Consider the following 12,290-nt stretch of genomic DNA (forward strand, 5'->3'; position numbering starts at 1 on the left):
TGCCCTGTGAGACCTCTGTGGGAAAGAACTGTGTTCTCTGAATATCTATGCTCTGTGGCAAAACCCAGATTCCCCAAACTGTGGTCTCAGGCTGGTTCCACTGTAATCATTGAGAAAAATAGAGGGTTAATTTTAATAAATCTAAACCATGTCATCTATGTTGACCTCCTACAAACTTCATTTATGAATGTTCTTGAGATGGTGGGAAGCAGTAGGGAATAGTAGAAAGAAGCCTCAAAGTCCGGAAGAACTGGATTCAAGTCTTGCCTCTGATACCTCCTGATTGTGTCTATTATCTTGGACAACTCAACTTTATAGCTCAAAGCCCCAGGCAAATTTCTAAGATTATAAATTGATGCTAATCCACAGGGATGGAGGAGCCAGTGAAATCACAAATCTAGTTCCTATATATTAGAGGCAATGTACCTTTTCTGGTGTTACACTGAGCTTTGCCCAAATGTATTTTTACTCCCACTGTTGTTCACTGTTTCATAGGGTGATCTTGGTGAGGATGAGTTTGCGTTCTCAACCAGTGCTGACTCTCTCTCTTTAGCAAGGACATGAGGTGTTTATTCACTGGCTAAAGGAATATATAGATAGGCTCTGTTCTTAACCCCAGTATCCTATCTGTTTTCTGTCACTTAAATTGATAAATCAGTTAAACATCTGTAGTAAAGGCTGATCATCAGGGTTAATATCTTTGCCTTTTTCCATTTTCCATTTTTCAGCATTTCCAACATGTTTGAACCAGCCAGATTAGAGCTAAAGAAAATGTTGTCTTCTCATCTTCATCTTGTCTTTGAAGTTGATCTTCCGTTTAATCTAATTAATCTACGGTGTAACTACAGAAAGTCATCCAATCATGATACAACTGCCCTATTATATAGCACATTAAAAGCAAACAAACTTAATCTTTCATGACCACATCAGGGATATTAATAAATCAATACTGCCTGTGCTGTTGTGCTTCTTGAAGTATGGATGCAGATTCTCGGAGGCATCTTCCCTGGCATAAAGAAAATGCTGAAACAACAGCCCCATAGAACTTTCTGGTTGGGGCAGATATGTGCGCGTGCCAGTTTCTGCTGACAGATGTCCAAGTCATTGTGGCTTTGGCAGCAGTTATGGTATGCATAATCAACCTGACTTCCCAACGGGACAGAAGATACAGTGCTAAGGAGAAAATTGGGAAAGCCAGCTCTTAATTTCTGGAGCTATTCAGCAGAGCTGAATTTATTGAAAATTACACACTGGGTTTCTTTCATTCCAGCTTTGGTAATTTTCCAGGGCTTGAAAATGAATATTAAGTTGGAGGCTCTTTTCATTAAAACCTTTCCCCCATCTTGAATTACTTTTTAAAAATTATGAACTTAATAAACTTTTATACCATCATCTCCCCCCCCCCACAAAAACCCCCAAATCTAACATCCAACCGCATGATCAAGGGAAAAGAATGTGGAATTTGAAGTCAAGAAGCTTTGATTTGAATCCCAGCTTGGGGCATTTAGCAGATGTGTGACTCCCCATAAGGCTCTTGGTCTGTCTCCTCATTGGTAGGGTGAGATGGGTATGCGCAAATTGCACAAGTTATCTCACAAGTTTCTTTTGAGGACTTTACCCTTTGTAAGCATTATAGTATTAAAAATTATTTCTGTTCCCCCATTTTTGTTTTTTTTACTTTAAAATAGCTTCTTTAAAGATATATATATGTATATATATATATATAGAGAGAGAGAGAGAGAGAGAGACATATATTTTTATATAGATGTGACTATTCTAAAATATCTACACACATATAACTCTGTATGTTTCTCTCTGCTTCTTTTCCTCTCTTTCTCTATTTTCTTCTCTCTCTCTCTTTTTTTTCTCTCTCTTTTTTCTATGTGTGTGTGTGTGTTTCTCTCTGTACAAGCTATCTAAAGGTTTTTATCTGTGGTTTTATTTATGGACTCCACTGGCATAAGAAACTCCTATAATAAGTATCTGCATTCTCCAGGTAGATGATCAGCCACTTATGTATAGTTTTAGAGTGTGGCTTGAGGTAGTGAGTGGTTAAGTGTCTTGGTCAGGGTCACACATCTAGGATGGGTTGGGGTGGAATTTGAATTTAGGTGTTGCTGACTGCCCGGCTCCCTCTCCATTCATTTCTCCTGAAACTTACATTTTGGCTAATGATGCTGCAAACTTTTCTCAGGCGTGAATACCCAGAAGGAAGAACTAAGTCAAAATGCCAGAAACTGATTTCTTTGCCTTTGTTATTTCAGGGATATCGGAACCATCCTTTGAGGCGAAATGTGAAGATCGTTTGTTTAAGAACTTGTTTCGAGATTACGAAAGATGGGTTCGTCCGGTGAAACACCCGAATGACAAAATAAAAATAAAGTTTGGCCTTGCAATCTCTCAGTTAGTAGATGTGGTATGTGGATATGCAGATAATGATAATAATGAACATTGATGGCATATTTTATAGTTACAAAGTGCTGTATATACGTTATCCCAGGATGATCCTGTGAAGTGGGCAGGATGTTGTTAGAACCTCACTTTATTCATCTGTAATATGGAAATGAGAATTTGAATGATCTTGGCTAAGGAGTGAACCTATGTCTCTAACCCACCATACCATGTTGGCTTCTTACGTGTTGAGGATGATTACAAACACACTGGTACTTGCACATGTAATGCAAATATACAACAACTGCAGAAATCTTTAAAGCTCACTAAATCCTGTGTGGATATTATCTCATAACAAATCTCTGTGGTTTATCTTACAGGTATTTATAACCTAGTTTTATAGAGCAGGGCTTCTTGGGATCCCTTTTCACCTGATAAATTTTTATGCAACCCCAGGCATATGAGTATATAAAATAGGTATACAAATCAAACATTCAGTGATTATACATCATAATTTCATTACTCTCACGTTTAGCTGTAAGATCCCACATGAGGCAGTGACCTACAGTTTACAGAGCTTTGTTAGAGAAGACAAAAATGAAACTCAGAAATTAAATGACTTGCCCATGATCCCGTAGCTCATACTGGAAGCAGGATTTTACCCTAGGTCTTCCTGACTTTAATGCTATTGCTCTAATCACTACATCATGCTAACTCGTGTCACAGACAGAACCAAAAGAATGATTTTTTAAAACTGTGGTATTAAATACAGAAAACAGTCTCCCTCCTCTTCCTCAAGCCACTTTGGTTGGAGAATTCCCTTCTTTGACCTAGTAAAACTTTTAAATTCAGAATCATCAATTTTTAAAAATAGAGATACACTTTCAAACAATATCACCCTTCCATCACAGAAGGGTGAAAATTTATGTTGAATTTTCCTCAGAGAGGACCCTTCAATCCGCCTTCATAATGCATTCTAATGTGTCTCTTCTTGCATAGAAATTCTTCCTTATGATCTAATTTCCTCATGTTCCCATTTCAGAGAAGTTGTTTTGATTTCACTTCTATCAACCAGTATGTGCTTATTGTATGGTTAGAAGGGTCAATGAAGGGGGTGTAGGATGAATGGGTACCAAATATGTTACTCAGTGTCTATCCCAAAGAAGCTTGTTATCAAGTTGGGCAGATCCAGTGTGTTTATATATGCAACAGAAACAATATTTACTAATATCAGCTCATGTGATCCTCACACCAGCCTTATGAAGCAGGTGCTGTTATTATCCCCACTTAACAGATGAGGAAACTGAAACAGGGAGATATTAAGTGACTCCCCTGAGGGTCAGAAATAGGTGGGAGTTGAATCCAAGTCTAGTCCTCTTTCCCCAACTCTGTGTGGTCCCAAACTCTAAAAGACTGTGGAAATGCAGAATTGGGAAGATTGGTGAATGGTATTTGTCAGGGAAGATCACGTTGGACACGAGAGTTGAGAAGAGCCTTGAAGGACATAGAAAATTTGGATCCTTTCTGAGAGATGGAGGAAGAATTCTGTAAACAAAGGGAATCTAAGTATTGGATGTTGGGGGACAGTGGAAACATTGGCCTGGATAAATCAGCATATTCACAGTAGGAAGTCAGTCAGCAAGCATTTATTAGGCATCCGTCATTGCTCAGTCATGTCCAACTCTTTATGACCCAATTTGGGGTTTGGGGGCAGAGCTACTAGAGTGGTTTGCTATTTATTTCTCCTCTTGAAAAAGGAGGAAACTGAGGCAACCAGGTTGAAGTTACTTGCCCAGGGTCACCCAGCAGGAAGATGAGTCTTCCTGAATCCAGGCCTGGCACTCTATGCCCTATGGCACCACATGCCCTATGGCACCACCTAGCTATGCAGCTATGTGCCAGACACTGGGCTCAGTGCTGGAGATCCCGAGAAAGGGAAAAAGTCTCTGCCTTCCAGGAGCTGACATTCTAATGAGGGACAGGTGACAACTAAGGTTGAGGTTAGACTGGAATAGGGAGAGACTAGAACTGGGAAGACCAGTTGATAGGAGACCTAAGTCTGAGTAGGGTTGGACTGGAATATAGAAGGCAATATCATGGAGAGCTCTCTGTGCCTCAGTCATAAGACACAAGTTCAAGTTCTGACTTAACCATTTATTATCTGTGTGACCTGTGACAAGTCACTTCTCCCAGCACCTCAGATTCCCCATCTATGAAATAAGAGGGTTGGATTACTTGGTTTTTGAAGGTCTGTTCTCTGAGATGATAAGTCAAAGATGGCCCCGGCTTCACATCCAGTTGACTAGGAAGATGGGTATGTTGGAAGAGGTGCAAGGCTGTAAGTGGTCTGGGCCTTGGAGATAGTGATGGAGCCTTCAAGAGGACGTGTCCAAGAGGCAGTGGGAAATAAGACAATTGGTATTTGAGAGTCTTTAGCATAAAGGTAACAGCTGAAAGGCTTGAGAATGTTCATGTTCTTCCTTTATCAAGGAATGGGCTTGATGCTAATTAAGTTCCCACCATAAGGAAATAAACAGGAGAGAGACCACCAGAGCCAGAATTTGAGATTTAGACTTGTGACAGTTGATAATGTTGATTAGGAGTGGAGATTAGACCATCGTGGACATGCAGAGAAAAGTTAGGAAGACTGAATTTTCCATACAGTGAAATCCCTGCTGTTGTATGTGTATGTGTGTGTGATTACTGTACATTTACTCCATTTCTCATTAATTGAATTTACTAAGATGTGATAGCCCTGATAAGAGTGAATTATTTTACCTCCTTCATTATATTCAACTCAGTTCAATTCAATAAACATTTAAGTCCCATCTATGTATCCGGCACTGTTCTAGACACCAAAGATGGATACCAAAAGAGGAAAAAAAATAGTTCTTGTCCTCAAGGAGCTTACAATTTATCTAGTTTATTGTCACATATTATGGATCCTGCCATCAGGGCAGGGACTGAAATTTTTTGTACATAGTGCTCAGTAAAAGCTGTGGGCTGATGGAATCTGGAGCACAAAAATATCACTTAGAGATTCAGCTCTAAGAGACAGAGAGAGACAGAGAGAGAGAGAGACAGAGAGAGAGAGAGAGACAGAGAGACTGAGAGAGAGAGACAGAGAGAGAGAGAGAGAGAGAGAGAAACAGAGAGAGAGAGAGAGAGACAGAGAGAGAGAGAGAGAGACAGAGAGAGACTGAGAGAGAGAGACAGAGAGAGAGGGAGAGAGAGAGAGAGAAACAGAGAGAGAGAGAGACAGAGAGACTGAGAGAGAGAGACAGAGAGAGACTGAGAGAGAGACTGAGAGAGAGACTGAGAGAGAGAGACAGAGAGAGAGAGAGAGAGAGAGAGAGAGAGAGAGAGAGACAGAGAGAGAGACAGAGAGAGAGAGAGAGAGAGAGAGACAGAGAGAGAGAGAGAGAGAGAGAGAGAGAGAGAGAGAGAGAGAGAGAGAGAGGGAGAGAGAGAGAAAGAGAGAGAGAGAGAGCGCACAGAGGAAAAAGGGCTCTGAATTTCTCTTGCAATATTTCTCCCTCTAGAAGAGAAGGGGGAAGGACAAGGAAAGAGGGAGGTAGAGTGAGTAGTGGAGGGAGGAAGGGATAAGGAGGGATGGAGATGGATGGAAAAAGGGACAGAGCTAGGGATAGAGGAAAGAGAAGGGGAATGTATACAGAGTAAAGGAAAGAGGGAAAGAAGTGGGGGAGAGGAAGAAAGGGAAAGGAAGAACTAAGGGGAAGAGAAGGGGGAGGGAAAGAGGTTCTTATAAAGGAGCAGGGGTAGTTTAGTAATATATATATAATATTCATACATATACATATATGTGTGGGAATATATATACATATATACATGTATTTATACATAAATATATATATTTATACTAATTGAAAATAGTCTGTTTTCATTTCTCTTATATAGGACGAGAAGAATCAGTTAATGACCAGAAGGGAAACTAGCTCACAGAACATTTGTAGAATCTCAGATCTTGAAGGGAAACTAGCTCACAGAACATTTGTAGAATCTCAGATCTTGAAGATATCTTAGAAGCCACAGAATTCAGTCTATAGCATACTAGGACTCCCCTAATGGTCATACAGCCTCTTCTTAGAGACCTCCAAATGAGGTGGGATCCATTATGTCCTGAGCCTGAACATTTGGACAGCTCCAATTGTCAGGAATATTTCCTACATATCAAACATTTGCTTCCATTCACTGGTCCTGGGTCTGCATTCTAGGATGAAACTAATCTCTTGTCAAGGCAACAGCCTTCAAATCCACTTATCACACCCTCCCTAAGCCTTCTCTTCTCCATGCTGACCATTGTCATGTCCTCCAGCTGTCCCTTGTGTAGAATGAACTTAAGGCCCTTCCCCATGCTGTTTGTCTTGCTCGGAACACATTCTAGCTTATCTGTACCAATAGGGACTTTATTCTGATTTCACCAATTGAGGAATTTCCCTGTAGCAGATGAAGGTTGGTACCTTTTCCATTACATCTCACTTAGAAAGTTGACCAAAGCATTGAGAGATTGGGACTCACAGCTGGGCTGGAAGACCCAAGTCTTCCTGGCTCCAAGACTGGCTTTCTGTCTATTAGGAAATGCTTTCATACTTCTTGCTATATCATGATTCCCCTGTCCCATTTACTCATCATATTAAAACATGAGGGGAGTTAGAAAATTGCTTTGACTATGGAAAAAAACCCCAGTAACCTGCAAGGACCCCTGGTTTTCCAGGAATGAGTGCTCTGTAGTAGAAATTGGTATATTTTTACAGCTCATTCTGCATAATATGCAACCTGACTTACACAGAGGGTCTGCCCCGTGTACTGGAGGCTGTTCTCTGGGTCTTTCAACTTCCTGAGCGCACCAGGATTATATTTGGGCTGGTCACTTGGTGTCTCTCCTCCTTACTCTATGACTGGTCTGCCTTCTTTTCCTAGCCAATTTGAGCTCTGGGCCATTTCTAGCAATAGTTTTTGCTGGGAATGTTCTATACCCTACTTAGGATTACCAGATGCCTTTTTATTGCTGTTTGAGTTTCTTCTTGTTTTTATTTTCATGAGATCCAGGAAAGGCCAGGTATGGTAAAGCATCCCTGTGCTTCCTGCTGCTGAGAATGCAGAAGCTGGTGGATTGCTTGAGCTCAGGAGTTCTGAGCTGCAATTGGGCCAGAGCTGATTGGATATTTGAACTAAGTGTGGAGCTGTATGGTGAGCCCCAGGAGTGGAAGATTACCAAGCTTTTAGGAGGGGTGAATCGGCCCATGTTGGGAAAGTGCACTTCTGTGATGATCAGCATTGGCATTGGGTCCAGAAGTGGCCAGTGTACTTCCAGCTTGGGAGGGAGGGAGGGAGAAAAAGAGAAATGGAATGGAGAAACAAGCAAACTGACAGATGGAAAGACAAAGGCAGAAACAGAGGCAGAAAGAGAGAGGAGACAGAGAGATGAAGAGAGACACATACATAGAAAAAGAGATAGGGAGGGAGGGAGATGGAGAGAAACAGAGAGAGACAGATAGGAAGGGAGGGAGGAAGGGAGGAGGAAAAGAGAGAGAGATGAAGTGAGGGAGGGAGAAAGAGAGAGGAAGAGAGGGAGAAAAAGAGAGAGAAAAAATGGAGAGAAAGGCAAACCAACAGATAAAGAGACAAAGACAGAAACGGAGGCAGAAAGAGAAGAGACAGTGAGATGATGAGACAGGGAGGGAGAAAGATGGAGAAAAACACAAGAGACATATAGGAAGGGAGAGAGAGAGATGGAGAGGGAAGAAGAAAGATGGAGAGAGAGGGGAGCAATGGAGAGATAGGCAGACAGAGACAAAGACAGAAACAGAGGCAGAAAGAAAGGAGACAGAGAGATAGAAAGAAACACACAAGAGAAAAAGATAGATAGGAAAGGAGGGAGGAAAGGAGGAAGTGAGAGAGAGAGAGATGAAGGAAAGGAGGGATAAAGAGAGATGAAGAGAGGGAGGGAGAGAAAGAGAAAGGAAGGGAATGGAGAGACAGGTAACCCGACAGATAAAGAGACAGAGACAGAAACAGAGACAGAAAGAAGAGACAGTGAGATGGAGAAATAGGAAAAGAAACAGGGAGAGAGATGGAAAGAAACACAGAGAGAGACTGATAGGGAGGGAAGAGAGAGATGGAGAGAGAAAGGAGCAATGGAGAGATAGGCAAACTGACAAAGCAACAAAAACAGAAATAAAGAAGGAAAGATAAAGGAGATGGAGAGACACACACACAGAGAAAAAGACAAACAGAAGGAAAGAGGGAGGGAAAGAGAGATGGAAAGAAACAGAGAGAAAGATTGAGAGGAGGGAGGGAGGGAGAAAGATGAAGAGATAGAGAAAAAAGATGAAGAGCTCAGAGAGATAAAGATAAAGACAGACAGACAGACACACACACACACACACACACACACACACACACACACACACAAAGACAGAGACAGAGACTGAAAAAGAGACAGAGACAGCTCAGAGTAGTGAACTGAGAGGAAGTCAGGAAAATCTGGGTTCAGATCCTGTCCCCACTATGTGCAGATTGTGCGGATCTTTTGCTAATCACTTAACTACTTGTTGCCCCAGGCAATTCTTTGAGGTTATAATTGGTACAGTGGCTGTTAATCTACTTTGGCAGAGGGTGTTTCTTCCTTGAGAGTTTCTTGCACCAATTACATGTTGGGTCCAGCCCAAAAACCCCACCTCAAGGCATTCCCTAATTCAGGGCCACCTAGCATCTTTGGGCTAGACTTCTGCTGGGTTCCGGACTGGGATTCCCTGGGAAGGCATGAGCATGTTTAGGGTCAGAAAGGCACTTGTCAGATGCACTAACAGGGAAAGAAGGGGAGAAACAAGTGATTGTCACCTTTCCTGGCCCTGTAGCTCTGGTCATCACAGTGGATGCTTATCTTGCTCAGGATCCCTGTGCAGATTCTGGTGGAGCCGGGTCTAGGCAAGGCTCCCAGCAATGGTGTGGAGGTACTTTCTGGCTCACTTGTGCTACTTGGGGACCATGGCTGTAGGTGTCCAGAGTGTGTGTGTGTGTGTGTGTAGCAGGCAGGATCTGGGTTACCCTAAGAGGGTAAGAAAGTGGTGGCCCTGGACCTTAAGCATGGGCATAGAATGGTGTGTCTATAGAACCAATGGTCTTGTAAGAAAGAACTGAGTCCCATGGAAACTTTCCTGCCCTATCCCATCCTGCCTTTCACTACCAGGTGAAAGTGTTCTCACTCAGACTTGTCCTTTGCACTAATCTCATACTCCCTTTTATCATTTATTCATATAATTGTAAATAATTGAATTGTCAGGCTCTTTGAGAGCAGGGCCGGTGTTGTACCCGCGGCCTGCGGCACAGTAGAGTGCCTTCCAAATCAAGCTTCTTCATAAACTTCTGCTGAATGAGTGCGCCATTGCTTATATTGCCTGCCAGCATTTTTAGATACTGGGTTGTTCTTATAACCTGCAGTGTTCTTTATTTTTAAGGAATGGGTTGATGTAAAATTAAGATGGAATCCTGATGACTACGCCGGAATCAAAGCTATCCGCGTCCCCTCCGACTCCATCTGGACTCCAGACATCGTATTGTTTGACAAGTAAGAGTGATACCATTAGTATGATTTATGTTTGTAGAATAAAAGCCCGTTGTGTAAATATTTGTCACTGCCTCTCCTCTTCCACCATGTGGAGATTTATAGAGCCCAGTGATCTAATCCCATTCTTTCTGGACTTCATCTTGTCCTTTTCTATTAGACTGCATATTAAAATGTCCTGTGCTAGCTCATATTTCTGCCCTATGAAGCAGCCATTCCCTCTGATTCTCCCTCTCCTCCCTTCCTTTCTTTCCTTCAGCACCAGGCCATTATCCTCTCTCCCCAAAGAAACCCTTTATTATAACAAATAAGTATATTCAAGCAAACCAAGCCAATTCATTGGCTCTGTCTAAACACACATGTCTGATTCCTCACCTGTAGGCTACCACCTTTCTGCAAAGAAGTGGAAAAGTGTATTTATTCATCATTCTTCTTAGAGATGACCACTTGATTCATTGGAGTTCTCTAGATTTTCAAAGCTGTTTTTTTTTTGTTTTTGTTTTTTTTTACAATACTTTAGTTGTCACGGATATTGTTCTAATTCTATTATGGCCTGTATCCATTCAAACAAGTCTTTCAAGGTTCTTTTTTTCTGAATTCTATCTTTTTTCTTACAGAGAAATCATATTCCACTGCTTTCATTTGTTTAGCCATTCCGTAACCCATTTCTTTCCTATAACACAAAGTGCTGCTATGAATATTTTTTGGTGCATATAGATCTCTACCCACTGTCTTTGATCTCTTTGGAATATAGTAGCCGTGAGATCTAGTTTTCCTTCTATTATATCATACTGCACACAAATGTAATTTTCATAATGGCTGAAATTCTATAAGTCACCAAATATAAAAAGCAATTTTTAAAGTAATAGTAAAATTCTAATACTTGCTTATTTGAGAAAACCCCCTTCCAACAACTATTTATAATTGTTTGGGTTGTTTTACTAAGTAACTAATATATGTGTGTCTGTTTGCTTTTGTGTTGTTTCAGTGCAGATGGACGCTTTGAAGGGACCAGCACAAAAACAGTCGTAAGATATGATGGCACTGTGGCCTGGACCCCACCAGCCAACTACAAAAGCTCCTGTACCATAGATGTCACCTTTTTCCCATTTGATCTCCAAAACTGCTCTATGAAATTTGGTTCCTGGACATACGATGGGTCTCAGGTGGATTTAGTGTTGGACGATTATGATGTAGATAAAAGAGATTTCTTTGATAACGGAGAATGGGAAATAGTGAGTGCCACTGGAAGCAAAGGGAACAGAACAGATGGATGTTGCTGGTATCCCTATGTGACTTACTCTTTTGTAATTAAGCGTTTGCCTCTCTTTTACACCCTTTTCCTCATCATCCCCTGCATCGGGCTCTCCTTTTTAACTGTGCTCGTCTTCTATCTTCCTTCAAATGAGGGTGAAAAGATTTGTCTGTGCACTTCGGTGCTTGTGTCCTTGACTGTTTTCCTCCTAGTTATTGAAGAGATCATCCCATCATCTTCCAAAGTCATCCCTCTAATTGGAGAGTACCTAGTGTTTACCATGATTTTTGTGACATTGTCAATCATGGTGACTGTCTTTGCAATCAACATTAACCATCGTTCCTCCTCCACACACAATCCCATGGCACCTTGGGTTCGAAAAATCTTTCTTCATCAGCTTCCCAAACTCCTTTGTATGAGAAGCCATGTAGACCGGTACTTTGCCCACAAGGAGGAAACTGGCAAGATCAATGGGGCCGGATCTCCTCGGAACACTTTGGAGGCTGCTCTTGATTCCATCCGCTATATCACAAGGCACGTCATGAAGGAGAATGACGTTCGTGAGGTCTGTCCCAGTGTCTTGTGAGTTAAATTCAGATTTAAGGTGGAGATAAGTACTAGTTCTGGCTTTCTACCTCAGCTTTATAGTTGATGTTCAGTGGTGACCTAAATTATTTTCAAGATAAGTAACTTGTCCATTCATAGACATATAATGGTGGAGCTCTGAGTCTTATTCGAATGCTTCTGTACATTGCCAATGAAGTAATTAATTTATTTTTGGCTATAATGTCTCAGGAAAAACATAGAAGGATTGGGATCTTAACTGGTGGAGGTTGTAAATTCTTAAAAAAATTATGGATCACCAAAATATATAGAGATAGAGCCTTGACCAGAGGCTTGAATTAGGTGATTTCTGAGTGTCTCCTCCAACCCAAATGTCCTGGATTCCATTCTTCCGCAATGTGGTGGATGAAGCCAGAGCTTGGGGGATACAGAGAAGGGAGATGGCCCAAAGTCTAAGGGATGGAGCCAATGACCAGCATCTCTTAACAGCAT

The 12,290-nt window shown here is 41.5% G+C and overlaps 1 protein-coding gene across 4 annotated transcripts in view; it reads left to right on the forward strand.

Moving 5' to 3' along the window:
- CHRNA5 (cholinergic receptor nicotinic alpha 5 subunit) overlaps positions 1-12,290 on the forward strand; it is a 31,804-nt gene that overhangs the window by 16,631 nt on the left and 2,883 nt on the right. The window contains exons 2-6 of one of the 4 annotated variants that reach the window (XM_074296488.1): positions 2,265-2,416; positions 6,310-6,361; positions 9,234-9,244; positions 9,873-9,982; positions 10,968-11,799. In XM_074296488.1, the coding sequence (XP_074152589.1) occupies positions 2,265-2,416; positions 6,310-6,361; positions 9,234-9,244; positions 9,873-9,982; positions 10,968-11,799 (1,157 nt within the window). Of the gene's footprint in view, positions 1-2,264; positions 2,478-6,309; positions 6,362-9,233; positions 9,245-9,855; positions 9,983-10,967; positions 11,800-12,290 lie in introns of all 4 variants that reach the window. The other 3 variants (XM_074296485.1, XM_074296487.1, XM_074296486.1) reach the window with 3 other exon arrangements.

This window comes from Sminthopsis crassicaudata, chromosome 2 (assembly GCF_048593235.1).
Source record: "Sminthopsis crassicaudata isolate SCR6 chromosome 2, ASM4859323v1, whole genome shotgun sequence".
NCBI lineage: Eukaryota > Metazoa > Chordata > Mammalia > Dasyuromorphia > Dasyuridae > Sminthopsis > Sminthopsis crassicaudata.